This window comes from Triticum urartu, chromosome 3A (genome assembly GCF_056163025.1).
Source record: "Triticum urartu cultivar PI428250 chromosome 3A, HENAU_Tu73, whole genome shotgun sequence".
Taxonomy (NCBI): Eukaryota; Viridiplantae; Streptophyta; class Magnoliopsida; order Poales; family Poaceae; genus Triticum; species Triticum urartu.
This window is the reverse complement of record NC_141875.1, coordinates 551,385,344-551,405,103: the sequence shown is the minus strand read 5'-3', so window position 1 is coordinate 551,405,103 and position 19,760 is coordinate 551,385,344. Positions and strand designations below refer to the sequence as shown.

General features: G+C 42.4%; 1 protein-coding gene across 1 annotated transcript; it reads right to left on the bottom strand.

Moving 5' to 3' along the window:
• Window positions 1–1,819: 1,819 nt before the first annotated feature.
• On the bottom strand, window positions 1,820–3,121 carry LOC147980487 (uncharacterized). Its single transcript, XM_087515627.1, has one exon. The coding sequence runs from the start codon at window positions 3,119–3,121 to the stop codon at window positions 1,820–1,822; it is 1,302 nt and encodes a 433-aa protein (XP_087371753.1).
• Window positions 3,122–19,760: the final 16,639 nt, after the last annotated feature.

Here is a 19,760-nt window from a genome sequence, read left to right as displayed (position 1 = left end):
AAACATAGAGCAATGCAAACATATCAAATGATTAATCGGAAGGGAATAGGCCTAATTTAATCACATGCTCCTCGAACATACAAAGCCAAATCCACGTCACCGCTGATATGACTATGAAACAACTATATTATATATAATAGAATTTTTTTTGCCAGAATACACACTCTATTAATGCTTTGTTTTCGTTCTTAAGCCTACATTTAATTAGAACTAGAAATAATTCTAAAAGCAAATATAAACTTCATATAACGATGGAAAGATGGTACTACTATTATATTTCGAAAACTTAGTGGTACAGCATTACTATAATCAACATATTTATACTAAACTAACGTAGCTCTAATGCATACGTAAGTATTCTTATATCACATGTTTGAATTTCGTTTTTTTTTGTGATCCATATTTGAATTTCATATTTCTGGTACACAAAAATAAGTTTACGAATCTTTTATCACACCTTACAAATGAGTTGAAGTTTTACTCTGATCCATTAAGAATTTAAAGATTAATAAACATATAACTTTACAATATTACAATCATAAATGAAAATCTAGCCGCGCAAATGCGCGGGTACCCCCACTAGTTATATCTGATAGAAATTCACACCAAGATACATGTACAAAGCTGATTCTTCAAACTAAACTCCCATGATTCAGTACTCAAGACAGTACGTAGAATGCTGGATTTGTTCACTAAATTGGCAAGAGATGTTATCATTCATATACATCTACCTGCATCAAACGTCAGTGGTATCAATCGCTGCAAAATACAAAGTAATTGAGTCCATCTAGTGCTGCTTTGCACTGCAAATACAAAGTAATTTAGTCCATCTAGTGGTGCTTTACACTGCAAAACTGCAGTGGACCAAAAAAAGATTAGGACGCAACAATGGGTTTTTGATTCTGAAACCGCCTTCTGGTGCGGCTCTGCTGTAGCGACGGAAAAAACGCAGGTCCGCACCAGCCAGGTGTCAAGCAGATGACGACGCCGACTTGTCTATCCGATAAAGCAAAAGAAAAGGAAAAAAGGTCGTACCATTAAAATGCAGAGATGCAGAGAACCTTGCCCACGACCTTCCTCATCAGCCTCCTGGAGAGATCCTTGCAACAGATGAGGAACAGAGTCTCGAGGTATACCTCCACATCGTCGCAGTCATAGAGCGATGCCCGCTGCTTCTTGGACCAGCGATCTGAGAGCTTGGCGGTGAAGAACCCGCTCTGCGCAATGAATATTTGGCAGTACAAGCAGAACGTGAGGGAGAGACCGTCGTTGGAGCTGAATGTGAGGCGCACGTCGGAGGAGTCGAGGATAGAGGGAGTGGCGGCGCTCAGAGGTGGGCAATCGAGTCCAGAGACTGATATCAGGGTAGGCGGTCAAAAGAAGAGAGGGTGCAGGGGATCCAGTAGGTTTTTCTGGAGCGGCTGGAGGACTAGAGGAGGAAAGCAGGAGCGGCGGTGGTTCTGGAAGGTGGGCGGGGGGGGGGGGATAAGAGCATCTCCAGCCGGACGTATAAAAATCGCCTCCTACGCGCGAGCCGGCGATACAATCGGCGCTGGGGGTGGTTTTGCGCCCAGTCGTCGCCCCCAGGCGCCGAAATTGGCCCACTTTGCAGCCCAATTTCGGCGAATAAAGGGCCCATATGGGCGAGAATAGGCCCATATTCGGCGTGGTTTCACCGTGTCTCGGCATTCAATTATCAACACAATTATTTCGTATCACATATTTCATCACAGAAAAATTAAATACTTCAACAAAATAGTACAACAACAAATAGTCGAATACAAATTATATAGTTCAACAAATAAAAACTCGTATTTCATCACACGGCGTCCCCCTTGAGCCTCCATAGGTGCTCAGTCATATCTTTCTGCAGTTGATGATGCACCTGTGGGTCTCGGATCTCCTGACACATACTGAGATAGGCAGTCCAAGTTACCGGTAGATGGTGATCAACTTCGACTAGAGGACCCTGCCAGTAGTATGGTTCAGTGTCAAACACTGGGTCTTCTTGCTCGCTCTCGATGATCATGTTGTGCAAGATGACACAGCAAGTCATAATCTCCCAAATTTGATCTTTGGACCAGGTCTGAGCGGGGTACCGAACAACAGCGAATCGAGATTGGAGCACACCAAATGCCCGCTCGACATCCTTCCTGCAAGCCTCCTGAACTTTCGCAAACCAGGCGTTCTTGCCTCCTGCCGCAGGGTTTGAGATCGTCTTCACAAATGTCGACCATCTCGGATAGATGCCATCTGCTAGGTAGTACCCCTTGTTGTATTGGTGCCCATTGATCTTGAAGTTCACCGGAGGAGAATGGCCCTCAACGAGCTTGGCAAAAACAGGAGAGCACTGCAGCACGTTGATGTCATTGTGAGTTCCTGGCATACCAAAGAAGGAGTGCCAAATCCAGAGGTCCTGTGTGGCTATCGCCTCAAGCACCACACTGCAACCACCTTTGGCGCCTTTGTACATCTCCTGCCAACCAAATGCGCAATTCTTCCATTTCCAATGCATGCAGTCGATGCTTCCAAGCATCCCAGCAAATCCTCTTGCTGCATTCTGGGCTAGGATCCGAGAAGTGTCTTCCGCATTGGGTGTTCTCAAGTATTGTGGCCCAAACACTGCCACCACTGCCCGACAGAACTTGTAGAAACACTCTATGCTGGTGGACTCGGCCATGCGCCCATAGTCGTCGAGTGGATCACCGGGAGCTCCATATGCAAGCATCCTCATCGCTGTCGTGCACTTCTGGATGCAGGTGAATCCAAGAGCGCCAGTGCAATCCATCTTGCACTTGAAGTAGTTGTCGAACTCCCGGATGGAATTCACAATCCTGAGGAAGAGCTTTCGGCTCATCCGATAACGGCGCCGAAATGTTTTCTCGCCGTGAAGTGGAGCATCGGCGAAGTAGTCGGAGTAGAGCATGCAGTAGCCTTCAAGACGAAGCCGGTTCTTTGCTTTCAACTGCCCCGGCGCCGAGCCACCTCGCCGCGGCTTTTCATGGCTCGCCAGCAGTTGGGCGAGGGCGGCGAGCACCATGAGATGCTCTTCTTCCTGGACGTCGGCCGCAGCTTCCTCCTTCAGCAGCGCGGCGAGCTCTTCCTCGTCATCCGAGTCCATCGCCGAGACAGGCAAAACGCCGAACACCTTGCGCTCGGTGGGCGTGTACCCGCCGCTAAACCGCGCCGCCGCGGCCGGAAACGGCGGCCGGAAACGCCCAGCTGCTGTCGGAGGGGCTGCCGCGGCGAAGCGCTGCTATTTTCCGGCGGGGAATGGCTATCTAGCGGAGTAGGGCGGCGGCCGTCGCCGGGATATAGCTAGTGGTGGCCGAGGGCGTGGGGGGTGCGAGGCGAGTCGGCGGAAGAAAACCTTGACTTTTCCCCTGTCGGTGTGGGCCAGGCGTGCTTTTCCCAAGCGCCGGAGCCCCCAACTGCTCCCCAGCACGCCGGGTTCGGCCTGTGACTGCCGGGCGGAAAAAAGGTCCGAACCGGCGATTTTTGGCGTCCTGTGGGCGCGACTGGGCCGTTTTTTCGGCGCCGGCGCCGAAAAAGTGGCCTGGGGGGGCCTGTTGGGGGCGCAGCTGGAGATGCTCTAAGGGGCATGGGACGGTTGCGTTGCGCGAGTCCAAAATTTTCTAAAGGACCGCATGCATTTTCTATTTTTAAGCCTCTCGCGCGCTTTGCTAAACAAAAATCTAGTTTCTATTATTTTCTTTTTGAAGTTAAATCAAGTTTCTTTTCATAGTTTTGTTTCCCGTTTTCTTTTTGACAGATCTATTCTTATGTTTCCACTATACTCCAGTTTCTTAATTTAATATTTGGAACCCATAATTGTTTTAATTCTAGACGTTACTTGCTAATTCATGATCTGAACAATACATTATTTATCTATTTTATATAGCTCTAACCATTTTTCCTAAAAAAATCTCTAATAAATTTACATTTGTTTTTTCATTTGCGAGAAGTCCAAGGCCATATAACGTTGTCCTACACTTACAAGATTGTATGTACAAAACTGGAAAAAATAGGTCATTGGGTATATCGCGTCCTTTTGCACTGCCGGTGCCATGCATGAGCAAAACTCGATGGCACATACGGATCTTTGAACCACCCTCGGAGCCAGGGTAATATTGACATAGCAGCCGAGAATTCGTTGGTAGGAGCATAACAAGCTAAGAATAGGATCATTGTCCCAGAGAACAAGGCGATGAAGAAAGCTCGACAACCAAGATATGGCCAGAAAGAGCTGGCGAGGACTTGCACTAGCTTCTCAGTGAAGCCAAAGTTGGTCATGCTTCGCCGCACAGAGAATAAGCCAACAAACCAAAACATGAACTGCCATCGTTCAACCACAAACGACGTCGTGGAAGACCACCTACACAAATGAAGACAAAATTGGGACTCTAGATGTGGCCAGGCTGAAGCTCCATACACCCCAGCCGCCAGCAATATGTATTGTTGGAACGAGGACAGGACAGGTGACCTTATTTCACACTACTAATGGTGTCATGGCCTTTCCACCGTCTGTCAGACACCTAGGCTAAACCCTAATTGAAGCTAGGGTAAACCTAAACAACACGAACAACCCCAAACCAGGGCTCCCCACCCCATGCACACACACCTCCCCATCATTCGTAGGCACCCGGAGGCGAGGGGAACCGGAGACATCGTCGCATAAGAGAGAAAACCTAGCCGCTTTCTCTCTTGAGAACTTTCACTTCCCGAGTATATTTTGTAGTTGGTGTAATACCCCCATTAGTCTCAATCAAAGTTGCCTACCTTCCATCATCAACTGGGCAATATCTCGTCTTGTCACCTAGTCATTTTTGAGCTACTTCTATCATCATAAACGAACATCCCCACCTTCACATTGGTTGAGTCCACCTTCATCAATATGGATAATGACGCACCCAAATTTTTTTGAGGTTTTTAATGTCGCATACTATATATAACGCCAAAACATTAGTGGACTTAACCAAATAAATTTCCCCTTTTCATATTCCATAAATGAATTAAGAAAAATTCAATTTAGACTTTCATCCTCTCCATATTTATAATGGTAAAGATTTTCTTCCATCATCAACTCGATCAAGATTTGGGCTAGCTTGGTCGATGTACGTCGTATAAGTTTGTCTTCTCTTGTCGTCTTGAGAACAACTCACAGTGATGACGCCGTAGGAGAAGATAGATCGTGGTGGGGACAACGACTTCTTCTAGACTCTCAAGGGCTCTCTCATTATGATACATTCTAAGTGCACATTTTTTTGACCATCCTATTTGTTTTATTTAGTACACATTTTTTAAGCATCGTATTATGGAAAGAAATAAAATGCACGTATCTAATGCTAGATCCTAATTCTTGGAATTTTTCTTATACAACAATTATCCGGAATTTAACATCGGTCATTCCACATGTTTATCAGCGTCGTACATACAAACAAATCACCGAGAGTGAAAGTTAACCGTTGGTTATTGCTATCCCCGTCGGGTAAATTTCTCAAATAACCGAGAGTCACATATGTACCGTCGTCCATTTCCAGTCATAGGCGACAGTTTTGTTTTCGCCATCGGCTATTAAATTTCACCGTCGGGCATTACATGTAATCCGCGTGGGGCTAGAAAAAACCCGTGACACATTACAATGAACCGTCGGGCATTAAATTGGATACTCGAGAGTTGGATTTTCACCGTCGGGCAATCTAGTATACCGTCGGCTATTGGCAGAAATATGTGTGAGTTTACAATAAACGTCGGCCATTGAAATTACCGTAGGCTATTACTGTAATAACCGACGGCCCGTCGGCTATTAGATTTCACCGTCGGAAATATGGGGATTTCTAGTAGTGGAAAGTTAGCGCCACGTTTTGTGGGACCATACAGAGTTTTGGAACGCATGGGAGAAGTTGCTTATAAATTGGAATTACCTAGGGGATTGTCGAGAGTTCACGACGTGTTCCACGTTTCCCAATTGAAGAAGTGCCACGCAGAGATGGAGGATATACCGCTGAGAGATACAGTGTCGCTGGAAGCGATTCAGTTGAATAGTGAGTTGACCTATGAGGAGAAACCAGTCAAGATTCTTGAGTATGCCAGCCGAGTCACCCGTAGCAAGGTTATCAAGTTTTGCAGAGTTCAGTGGAGCCACCACACCGAGGATGAAGCCACCTGTGAGCGAGAGGAAGATCTGCTGAAGGACCATCCTCACCTATTTTCTAGCCAACCCGAATCTCGAGGGCGAGATTCATCTTAAGGGGGGTAGGTTTGTAACATCTCAAATTTTCAATTTGGAATGTTATACATTAGATCATCATTGCATATCATATTTTTTTTGCTTTTGTCCGGATCCAGAAATTGTACGCAACTCAAGGACCCACGGAGAGAGTTGGGGGTTTCGTTATTTTCATATTTGAGTTTTCTCAAATTTTGAAAATAGGATCATTTGATTTTATTTATTTTATCTTCAATTATTTCCATTATAAAAATATGAGAGAGGGAATAAAATGACTTTCCCAAAATAAAGAAATATTGAGGATTTAATAAAAAATCAAATAAGATTTTATTTCGGAGTTTTTGGCTAGTTCTTTTTGAATTTAGGAAAAAATGCACGTTTTTCAAAATTGCATTTTAGGGCCAAGAAAATGTTCATCTCGTTCTAAATATTTTATTTAGGCGGTGAAAATATATATTGGCGTTTTTAGAATTTTATTTTATTTTATTAGAATTTTTCTTAGTTTCGGCGGAATTGTTTTAAAAAAAAGTACCGCGCGCCCGACTGGGCCGAAGGCCCAGCCGAGCCAGGCCAGGCCCGCGCCTGCCGCCGCCTTCCCCGCGGGAGACCGCACCGCTGCCACAGCCGAGTCCGGCCGGGGCACGCCTCCCGAGGCCGACCCCGACCTGGCGCCCCCTTCCCCAAGCCGCGCCCCCCTCTCATAAATACCCGCCACCTCGCCCCGCCCCGCCTCGCGCAGCCGCCGCCCGCCGCCGCCGCCTCGCCCCGCCCCGCCTCCCGCAGCCGCCGCTCGCCGCCGCTTGCCGCGCCCGCCGCCGACGCCGCCCCGCCCCGCCGGAGTCCTGAGCCGCCGGAGTCCGACGAGGTAGCCGCGCCGTTCGCCGCCGGTTTTCCGGAGAAAACCAATCCGGTTTTTCCCTGAAAACCCTAGGTTTATTTTTTTATTTTTGTTAGATCGGTTTTATCGGTTCTTTTATCTAGCGAGCGTTCGCTCGTTCGTTCGTTTTAACGAACGAGTTCACCGTTTAGTTTCAGATAACGAACGTTCGTTCAATAATCTGTTCGTCAGTTTTTCTTTTTCTCGGATTTTCCACGATTATTTCTGATCGCGATTTCTGATCCGATTTTTGTTTTAGTTTAACTTTTCGCTTGTTTATCGGAATGAGGCGATTCAAGCGCCTAGAGTTTCGTCTCGAAACCCTCTTTCCGTTTAACCAACTCAAACAAGTTTTTGCTTCTGTAAAATTTGACTTAGGTCCAGATTAGTAATCGAAACTTGTTTTCTTTCGTCGTTTGACTTTCGTTATTTCGTTCGATTTGTTTCTTTTGCAAACCGGAGTTCTTAAGTTGAACTTTCTGGTTAGATCTCTTATTTGAGTTTTACTTGTGCATTAGATGAGTACTTATAGTATGCTTGTTTGTTTGTTTGCGTTAGAGTACCCGGAGTGCGCCGCTTGCTACTTCGAATCTCTAGGTTTCGCGGATCATCAGCAAGGCAAGTAACACTTTGATCATACCTCTTACTACCCAGTTTTATTGCATTAGATCAATCCTCAAACCATTGCATGAATAGGATCTGATTAATATGTGGGTTTTGGGAAGTAGATGAGGTAGTACCTATTACCTGTTTTATTAGCAAACCTTGGGAGTTACTTCTACGTTTGCTTATGCCATGCTATGCTTGTAGACGTGGATTGGGTTTGAGCATATCCATGACAGATGTGAGAATGTTAATTAATGGTTCAACTTAAGGTGGCAACTTTAATACACATCTGGGTGGATTGAGGCACCTGGGTATTCCAGCGATTGCCTGTTGTTTTTCTTTATGGACCGCCACCCAGGCTCAAAGGGAATCATGAGATTATTCATACTAGAAACTTCTGTGTGCAACCACAAGCTATTATGGGCTCTAGCATAGTTGACTAAGTCGTGCAAACTCTTACAGTGGTAGACTAGCAGATGTAGGGGAAAGTAGGTGTAACGGTCTACCCGGTCGTAAGGTGCCAGCGCTTCTGAAAGACTATGTCTCGGTCATCCGTTTCTCAAACACCATGTAGTGCGAGAATCCCGACGGAGGAGATCGAGTCTTGTGGGGAAAAGTGCACAAACCTCTGCAGAGTGTATAAACTAATCATGGTTAGCCGTGTCCCCGGTTATGGACGTCTTGAGTATCTAGTACATGGATTATCATGTGAATCTCATCATGTGACTTTAATTAATTTTGTTGGGTTTTAATGATGATGTTTAATTGGGTTGAGAGGGTGTCTACGATCTCAATGTTTAACTACCACCATAATAGTTAAATAAAAATTTATTCCTTTGCAGTAGGGAAAAACTGGCTTTACGCAAAACTGTAACCATAGAGCTTTCCACCAGCCATATATGCATGTGGTATAGCCTATTTCTGTTCACTACTGTCTATGTGTTACATTGCCAGCATATTCCATGTGCTGACCCGTTTTCGAGCTGCACGTTCATGTTGCAGACTTTTCAGACGACGAGTAAGGAGCCTTAAGTCGTGGTTGTATACTCAGTGATGCCGTTGGAGTTGATGGACTCACTTATCTTCCCAGCCTTCCACTGTAATCGTTATTAGATGGTCTTAAGCCATATTATTTTTGTAATAAGTTCTCTTTTGAGACACTCGATGTAATAAGTGTGTGATTGCTACTCTGTTATAAATCGTTCAAGTACTGTGCGTGTCAGCATTACTGATCCAGGGATGACACTAAAGCATAGAGATCGGACCGTTTGAGGTCTGGTCGCTACAAAGCAAGACGGCAGACGTGAAAGGCTCTAAGTCAGAGTCGCACCGTATATAGAAATAATCAAACAATGGACCCACAGGGGCCAAGCACCTGCACGCTTCCGTGTGAACACTTCCAACATGGCGTGGAATCACAATGAAGCGATCGAACGGTGCAGCGCCCGGCGGACGCAAGCTATAATCAGCCGGCTGATTAATAACGTTTTCCTCAAAAAAAGAATAGTAAAATAAATAAAAAATCAGGAAAACCCAAAAAAATCTGGGTGTCAAACCTGGTCAATCATTATACTCACATGCTAACCAACCTATGGTTGGATGATTAGGAGGACAGTAGTATTCTGCCCGCATTTATCTTGGATTTATTTTAGGTTTTCAGCGATGTGCGTTTAGTGGGAAGAGATGTTCTCGTCAACTACGAGGCATCTACGCGATTTCGTAAAATCTCAAGATGATATGCCGGCTCAGTCTCTCAGAGGTGCTCATAGAGGTAGGGTGTGCCTTCATAAGGGTGAGTGTATGCGCATATATATGGGCGCTTGCGTGTGTACTCGGTTCAGTTTTGTTTCTTATACTTACGTGTGAAGTTTCATGAAGTAGTGGCTATGAAGTTTCATGAAGTGGTGACATCTGTGATATTCTTAGCAGATAAGTCAAAAAATTGATTGTATAAAAAATTGTTGGATTAAAGATCAGACTATATTTTCTTCGGTAAGCATACCATGGATGTCATTTCTTTATCAAGCTTCGCACGTGAGTAGAATGATTGATCGAGTTTGACACCGCCAAATTTCAATTTTATTTTATTTTTGTCTAGTATTTTATTTACTATTTATATAGTGTTCACACCTGCATGGGCACCCAAGAGATCCTATGCATTTATCATGCTTGGTTGGTTCATTCAGGACCGTGTGATGCAAAATTGGCATGTTTGGTAGCATGTGTTCACTGTTTGGCATGCATAGCTGATGACCCACAAGTATAGGGGATCTATCATAGTCCTTTCGATAAGTAAGAGTGTCAAACCCAACGAGGAGCAGAAGGAAATGATAAGTAGTTTTCAGTAAGGTATTCTCTGCAAGCACTGAAATTATCGGTAACAAATAGTTTTGTGATAAGGTAATTTGCAACGGGTAACAAGTAACAAAAGTAAATAAGGTGCAGCAAGATGGCCCAATCCTTTTTCTAGCAAAGGACAAGCCTGGACGAACTCTTATATAAAGGAAAACACTCCCGAGGACACATGGGAATTATCGTCAAGCTAGTTTTCATCATGTTCATATGATTCGCGTTCGGTACTTTGATAATTTGATATGTGGGTGGACCGGTGCTTGGGTACTGCCCTTCCTTGGACAAGCATCCCACTTATGATTAACCTCTATTGCAAGCATCCGCAACTACAAAAGAAGTATTAAAGTAAACCTAATCATAGCATGAAACATATGGATCCAAATCAGCCCCTTACGAAGCAACTCATAAACTAGGGTTTAAGCTTTTGTCACTAGCAACCCATCATCTACTTATTACTTCCCAATGAATTCCTTGAGGTCCAATCAATGGTGAAGTGTCATGTAGTAGACGTTCACATGACGCCACTAGAGGAGAGACAACATACATCTCATCAAAATATCGAACGAATACCAAATTCACATGACTACTTACAGCAAGACTTCTCCCATGTCCTCAGGAACAAACGTAACTACTCACAAATCATATTCATGTTCATAATCAGAGGGGTATTAATATGCATAAAGGATCTGAACATATGATCTTCCACTGAATAAACCAACTAGCATCAACTACAAGGAGCAATCAACACTACTAGCAACCCACAGGTATCAATCTAAAGTTTGGAGACAAAGATTGGATACAAGAGATGAACTAGGGTTTGAGATGAGATGGTGCTGGTGAAGATGTTGATGGAGATTGACCCCCTCCCGCTGAGAGGATCGATGGTGATGACGATGATGATGATGATTTCACCCTCCCGGAGGGATGTTTCCCCGGCAAAACAGCTCCTCCTGAGCCCTAGATTGGTTCCGCCAAGGTTCCGCCTTGTGGCGGCGGAGTTTCGTCCAGTGAGCTTGCTTATGATTTTTTCTCGGACGGAAGACTTCATATAGTAGAAGATGGGCACCGGAGGCATGCCAGGGGGCCCACGAGACAGGGTGGCGCGCCCAGGGGGTAGGGCGCGCCCCCACCCTCGTGGCCAGGGTGTGGGCCCCCTGGTTAATTCTTTCGCCATTATTTTTTATATATTCCAAAACATGCTCCCGTGAAGTTTCAAGACTTTTGGAGTTGTGCAGAATAGGTCTCTATTGCTCCTTTTCCAGCCCAGAATTCCAGCTCCCGACATTCTCCCTCTTCATGTAAACCTTGTAAAATAAGAGAGAAAAGGCATAAATATTGTGACATAATGTGTAGTAATAGCCCATAATGCAATAAATATCGATATAAAAGCATGATGCAAAATGGACGTATCAAATCCCCCAAGCTTAGGCCTCGCTTGTCCTCAAGCGGAAGCCGATAACGAAAAATATGTCCACATGTTTAGAGATAGAGGTGTCGATAAAATAGAATACGGACATGAGGGCATCATGATCATTCTTATAACAACAACATATATAAATATTGTCATATGATTTCTTATACTAAAGTAACAATTCATTCACAATTTCAAGTATGAATCAGAAACTTCATTGAAAACTAACAAACTATAATCTCAGTCATTGAAGCAATTGCAATTTATTATAACATCAGATAGAGTCAATATAAGAGCTTTTCAGCAAGTCCACATACTCAACTATCATTTAGTCTTTCACAATTGTTAACACTCACGCAATATTTATGGGTATGAAGTTTTAATCGGACACAGAGAAAGATAGGGGCTTATAGTTTTGCCTCCCAGCCTTTTACCTCAAGGGTAATGTCAAGAATAATAATTCATGAAAACTCACATCCAATTAGCTATATATATCAGGATCTTTCCAACACATTGTGTTTGCCAAAAGATAAAATGTAAAAAAGGAAAGGTGAATATCACCATGACTCTTGTATAAAGTATAGGACAAGAATAAAAGATAGGCCCTTCGCAGAGGGAAGCAAAGGTTGTCATGTGCTTTTATGGTTGGATGCATGATACGCATCCGTCATATCTACTTTTCCAAACACTTTTGCCCTTGTTTTGGACTCTAACTTGCATGATTTGAATGGAACTAACCCGGACTGGCGTTGTTTTCAGCAGAATTGCCATGGTGTTATTTTTGTGCAGAAATAAAAGTTCACGGAATGACCTAAAAATCAACGGAGAATTATTTTGGAATATATAAAAAATACTGGAAGAAGAATCCACGTCAGGGGGGCCTCCACCTGTCCACGAGGGTGGGGGCGCGCCCCCTGCCTCGTGGGCCCCCTGACGCTCCACCGACCTCAACTCCAACTCTATATATTCATGTTCGGGGAGAAAAAAATCAGGGAGAAGGATTCATTGCGTTTTACGATACGGAGCCGCCGCCAAGCCCTAAACTCTCTCGGGAGGGCTGATCTGGAGTCCGTTTGGGGCTCCGGAGAGGGGAATCCATCGCCATCGTCATCATCTACCTTCCTCCATCACCAATTTCATGATGCTCACCGCCGTGCGTGAGTAATTCCATCGTAGTCTTGTTGGACGGTGATGGGTTGGATCAGATTTATCATGTAATCGAGTTAGTTTTGTTAGGGTTTGATCCCTAGTATCCACTATGTTCTGAGATTGATGATGCTATGACTTTGCTATGCTTAATGCTTGTCACTAGGGCCCGAGTGCCATGATTTCAGATCTGAACCTATTATGTTTTCATGAATATATGTGAATTCTTGATCCTATCTTGCAAGTCTGTAGTCACCTACTATGTGTTATGATCCGGCAACCCCGAAGTGACAATAATCGGGACCACTCCCGGTGATGACCGTAGTTTGAGGAGTTCATGTATTCACTATGTGTTAATGCTTTGGTCCGGTACTCTATTAAAAGGAGGCCTTAATATACCTTAGTTTCCATTAGGACCCCACTGCCACGGGAGGGTAGGACAAAAGATGCGATGCAAGTTCTTTTCCATAAGTACGTATGACTATATTCGGAATACATGCCTACATTACATTGATGAACTGGAGCTAGTTCTGTGTCACCGTAGGTTATGACTGTTACATGATCGATCGCATCCGGCATAATTCTCCATCACCGATCCAATGCCTACGAGCTTTTCATATATTGTTCTTCGCTTATTTACTTTTCCGTTGCTACTGTTACAATCACTACAAAACCCAAAAATATTACTTTTGCTACCGTTACCTTTTGCCACCGTTACCACTACTATCATATTGCTTTGCTACTAAATACCTTGCTGCAAATATTAAGTTTCCAGGTGTGGTTGAATTGACAACTCAGCTACTAATACTTGAGAATATTCTTTGGCTCCCCTTGTGTCGAATCAATAAATTTGGGTTGAATACTCTACCCTTGGAAACTGTTGTGATCCCCTATACTTGTGGGTTATCAAGAACATTTTCTAGCGCCGTTGCCGGGGAGCATAGCTCTATTCTTTGAGTCACTTGGGATTTATATCTGCTTATCCTTATGAAGAACTTGAAAGATCAAAGAACCAAGATTTTTTCCTCAACTACGAGGGGAGGTAAGGAACTGCCATCTAGCTCTGCACTTGATTCACCTTCTGTTTTGAGTAAACTTGTGACACCTACACTTGCTATTCATTCTGATATGTCGCATGTTATTGATGATGCCACTTCTGCTATGCATGATACTTATGATGAAACTACTTCTATGCTTGATACTACTGTGCCACTTGGTGAATTTCTTGATGAACAACTTGCTAGGGCTAGAGAGAATGAAATTATTAAAACTGATAATATTGATGAAAGTGATGATGAAGATTCTCCCCCTAGATATGAATTACTTGTTGTTCATGAAGGTGTTATGGATGAAGAAACTGCTAGAGACTTTCTTGCTTGCAATGATAGTAGTGATCTTAAGAAACTATTAGCTAAGCTGAAACAAAAATCTCTGAATGCTAGAATGAAATATGATCCTGCTTATGCTACTTCACCTATCTTTATTACTGATAAGGATTATGATTTCTCTGTTGATCCTAATATAATTACTTTGGTTGAATCTAATCCTTTTTATGGCTATGAATCTGAAACTGTTGTGGCACATCTTACTAAATTAAATGATATAGCTACCCTGTTCACTCATGATGAGAAAACTCGCCACTATTATATCCTTAAATTATTTCCGTTCTCATTAAAGGGTGATGCTAAGATATGGTTTAATTCTCTTGATCTTGGTTGTGTGCGTAGTCCCCAGGATATGATTTACTACTTTTTTGCTAAATATTTCCCCGCTCATAAGAAACAAGCCGGTTTAAGGGAAATATATAATTTTGTGCAAATTGAAGAAGAGAGTCTCCCACAAGCTTGGGGGAGGCTACTCCAATTACTTAATGCTTTGCCTGATCATCCTCTCAAGAAAAATGAAATACATGATATCTTTTATAATGGACTAACCGATGCTTCCAGAGATTACCTAGATAGTTGTGCTGGTTGTGTTTTCAGGGAAAGAACTGTTGATCAAGCTAAATTGCTATTGAATAATATGTTCACTAATGAAAATAATTGGACACTTTCTGAACCAACTCCTAAGCCAACTTCTAAGAAAAGGGGTATTCTATTTCTCAGTCCTGAAGATATGCAAGAGGCAAAGAAATCTATGAAGGAAAAAGGTATAAAAGCTGAAGATGTTAAGAATTTACCGCCTGTTGAAGAAATACATGGTCTTAATTTACCGACTGTTGAAGAAACACATGGTCTCAATAACCCGACACAGGTAGTAAAGGTAAATTCTCTCTATAGATATGATAAAGCTGAAATCCCTCCTGCTAAGTTTGCTAGCCATTGTTTGGATGAATTTGATAACTTTATGGTTAAGCAAGAAGACTTCAATGCTTATGTTGGTAGACAATTGAAACATAATGCTTATATGATTGAACACTTGAGTGATTATATGGCTAATGTTAAAGGTGAACTTAAACTTATTAGTAAACATGCTTCTATGGTTACCACTCAAGTAGAACAAGTACTTAAATCTCAGAATGATTTGCTCAATGAATTAAATAATAAGAATGATGATGTTGTTAGAGTTATGACTAGAGGTGGTAAAATGACTCAGGAACCTTTGTATCCTGAGGGCCGTCCTAAGAGAATTGAGCAAGATTCTCAGAGAACTAATATTGATGCACCTACTCCTTCTAAAAGGAAGAAAAAGAAAAATGATAGGACTTTTCATGCTTCTAGTGAACCTGTTGTAGACACACCTAAGAATCCCAATGATATTTCTATTTCTGATGCTAAAACACAATATGGTAATGAACATGAACCTAGTGATAATGTTAATGATGATGTTCATGTTGATGCTCAACCTAGTAATGACAATGATGTAGAGATTGAACCTGTTGTTGATCTTGATAACCCACAATCAAAGAATCAACGTTATGATAAGAGAGACTTTGTTGCTAGGAAGCACGGTAAGGAAAGAGAACCATGGGTTCAGAAACCCATGCCTTTTCCTCCTAAACCATCCAAGAAAAAGGATGATGAGGATTTTGAGCGCTTTGCTGAAATGATTAGACCTATCTTTTTGCGTATGCGTTTGACTGATATGCTTAAAATGAATCCTTATGCTAAATACATGAAGGAAATATTTACTAATAAAAGAAATATACCAGAAGCTGAAATTTCCACCATGCTTGCTAATTATACTTTTAAGGGTGGAATACCAAAGAAACTTGGAGATCCAGGAGTACCAACTATACCATGCTCCATTAAAAGAAACTATGTTAAAACTGCTTTATGAGATCTCGGGGCCGGTGGTAGTGTTATGCCTCTCTCTTTATATCGTAGACTTGATTTGAATAAGTTGACACCTACTGAAATATCTTTGCAAATGGTCGATAAATCAACTGCTATACCTGTCGGTATTTGTGAGGATGTGCCTGTTGTGGTTGCAAACGTTACTATTTTAACGGACTTCGTTATTCTTGATATTCCCGAGGACGATAGTATGTCTATTATTCTTGGAAGACCCTTTTTGAATACTGCAGGGGATGTTATTGATTGCACCAAAGGCAATGTCACTTTTCATGTTAATGGTAATGAGCATACGGTACACTTTCCGAGGAAACAACCTCAAGTCCACAGTGTCAATTCTATTGGAAAATTTTCAACTATTACTATTGGAGGTTTTGAATTTCCTCTTCCTACTGTCAAGAAGAAATATGATATTCTTATTGTTGGGGACAGGCATATCCCCGTTGAGTTAACCTAGTGTTATTCGAAATTTCTCCAGTTCCATGTTATTCGGAATGAGTTTGTTAACAAGACTTGATCAACCTTGTTAGTGGTTTCCTTTTGATGAGCATGAGATGGATGAAGTTAGAAGGCACAACTCTCTGTGCCCTCTTTTTACTTTCTGTTATTTATATTAAATAAAGCAAAAATAATATTTTTTCTATCTGTTTCCTGAATTATCCATGCAATAAAAATACCCCGAAAATAAAAGTTCTCCAAATGCCCTGAAATTTAAATATGATTTTTTCTGAAATATTTGAGAATATCTGGCACTGAGAACATAGCAGGGGGAGCAAGCACCTAGCCATGAGGGTCCAGGGCGCGCCCACCCCCCTAGGCGCGCCCCTGCCTCGTGGGCCCATGGTGGCTCCCCTCCACTTATTACAGCTACCATACACTCCTTCTTCCTCCCAAAAACATCACTAGCCAGCTCAAACCTGAGTCCAAGCTCATCTTGCTGCCATTTTCGATCTCCTTGCTCAAAGCTTCATTCACAAAACTGCTTTGGGGGATTGTTCTTTGGTATGTGACTCCTCCAATGGTCCAATTAGTTTATGTTCTAGTGCTTTATTCATTGCATAGTTTTGCTGCTTAGGTGACCCTGTTCTTGAGCTTGCATGTCAAATTTATGTGGTCAAAAGTAGTTTTAACGCATGATATTGCCTCTAGGCACTTGTAGGAGTAGTTGCTATCAATATTGTTGAGTTTGGTTCACTTTTATTTTGAAGTTACTAAAAATTTCAGAAATTTTTTAGAGGAAGAAATATGTTTAGGAAAATGTACCAAGGTGGTTCTTCAAGGAAGTAAGGACCCAGATCAGCAATACGCGATGCAGACGAGGAACCACCAAGAGACGCTCAAGTGCGGCCTTGTGAATGGCCGGCGGAGGATTTCATGATCCAAGCGGGAATTAAAGAGGAATTTGATGCATATGTGCGTAATGCTGATTTGGAGAGCTTCGAGGCAGATAAGTGCCGTCAATACCTCTATTTAACTGATTCATTTGTGAGAATGTTTAAATTCTCATCATCATGCAATTCTCAAACTGTCCTGTTTGATCTTTATGATAAATCTTATACCATGGACTTAGAAGATTTTAACACTGCTTGTAAACTCCCTCAGTGGGGTGATGTTAGTGAACCTCGCAAATTTGAATTTAGAGATTTTCTTGCTAGTATAACTGTGGGAGAGTCTAGAGATATAACACAAGCTACCATAGAGAGCATTCATTTTTCTGCTATACATTATTTTGCTCTCTTCATAGGTAGGTGCATCAATGGTAAGGATGAAGCATGTCACATGTGTGTCCCTAATCTCAGTGTTCTCGAGAGTGCTGTATTAGGAGATAAACATTATAATTTGGGAGCCATTGTTGCACGTAGGTTGCATAATAATCGTCTTCATGGAGATTTCTTTGGTGGAATTTATGCAACTCGTATAGCTAACTTTCTTGAGATACCCATACGTGGAGACGATATTGAGTTGCCTCCTTCTTATTTAGATTATGAGGCTATGGTTCGTCATCAGTTTGTTGAGAGGAACGATCAGTTCCTCCAGTACCGACTAATCTTTGACAGACGACGCACCTATCATGTCGCCCTCCCTGCTCCTACTTTCTTTGACTTTCAGGCAAAGGGGCGATATTTTATAACCAGGGAGGAGGCAACCGAGTACGAGAGGAGGGCGGAGACATCTCGCCTCCAAGCTGCAGCTCATCAGGCAATTGCCGCTGCATCTCAGTACGACCCCAGGTACAACTTTGGATATCCGCCAGGCCAGCCGTGGCCATAGACCAACTTAGGCCAAAAGCCTAAGCTTGGGGGAGTACGTATTTCTCACCGACATTACATTCATGTTCACACATTCATGCTAGTTGTCGGTGCTCATACTTTTTCATTGTAATATCCATGCTAGTTTATTTCCCTTTTTATGCTTTCTTCTTGTGTGTTTGATAAACCTTAAGAAAAAATAAAAAAATTAGTTGTAGCTTTTAGCTAGTTTACTTTTCATGCATGTAGTAGTAATAATTAAAAAGAAAACCCAAAAAGATTTCCTGTTCTTCTTTTGCTTGTTGGGAGCTTTCCCGTGTAAATAGTTTTGTTTCTTTTCTTTGGGGTCGAGAGGAGAAGACCATAATGAAAATGTTGAGTGGCTCTCATATGCATTATTGTTGATCTAACAAAGAGCCCATATTACCTTGTCTTCTCTCTTGAATTGAATGCTTGCAGATTCCAGCTTAGTCCAATGCACGTGCACTATTATTATTATCCACACTATTCGGTCGTGCAAGTGAAAGGCAATAATGATGATTATATGATGAACTTATTGAGATGAGAAAAGCTGGTATGAACTCGACCTCTCTTGTTTTTGTAAATATGATTAGTTCATCATTCTTGATTCAGCCTATTATGAATAAACATGTTTGCAATGACAATTAGAGATTATAGTTGCTTATGACATGCTTAATTAGCTAGGAGCTTATAATGGTTTACCTTGCGTGCCAACATGCTATTAAAATGGTTGTGATGTGGTATGATAGGGTGGTATCCTCTTTTGAATGATTCAAGTGGCTTGACTTGGCACATGTTCACGCATGTAGTTGAAACAAAATCAACATAGCCTCTATGATATTTATGTTCATGGTGCATTATATCCTACTCATGCTTGCATTCGGTGTTGATTAATTTTAATGCATGTTCATGACTGTTGTCACTCTCTAGTTGGTTGCTTCCCAGTCTTTTTCTAGCCTTCACTTGTACTAAGCGGGAATACTGCTTGTGCATCCAATTCCATAAACCCCAAAGCTGTTCCATATGAGTCCACCATACCTACCTATATACGGTATCTACCTGCCGTTTCAAGTAAATTTGTATGTGCCAAACTCTAAACCTTCAAATAAACATTCTGTTTTGTGCTCGAATAGCTCATGTATCAACTAGGGTTGTCTATATCTTCCATGCTAGGCGGGTTATTCTCAAGAGGAGTGGACTCCGCTCCTCACTCACGAGAAAAGGGCTGGTCACCGGAATGCCCAGTCCCATGCTTTATGCAAATCAAATCAAAATAACTGCAAGCAAAACTCCCTCGGGACTCTTGTTAGTTGGAGGCACTCATCGTTTCGAGCAAGCCACGGATTGATGCTTGTTGGTGGAGGGGGAGTATAAACTTTACCATTCTGTTTGGGAACCGCCTATAATGTGTGTAGCATGGAATATATCGAGATCTCTCGGTTGTTGTGTTGACAATGAAAGTATACCGCTCAAAATATTATTCATATCTATTTCAAAACCGAGCTCTGGCACCTCTACAAATCCCTTCTTCCCTCTGCGAAGGGCCTATCCATTTACTTTTATGTTGAGTCATCAT

Coding starts and splice junctions, on each gene's coding strand:
- LOC147980487 (XM_087515627.1), bottom strand. CDS start 3,121: ATGGACTCGGATGACGAGGAAGAGCTCGCCGCGCTGCTGAAGGAGGAA.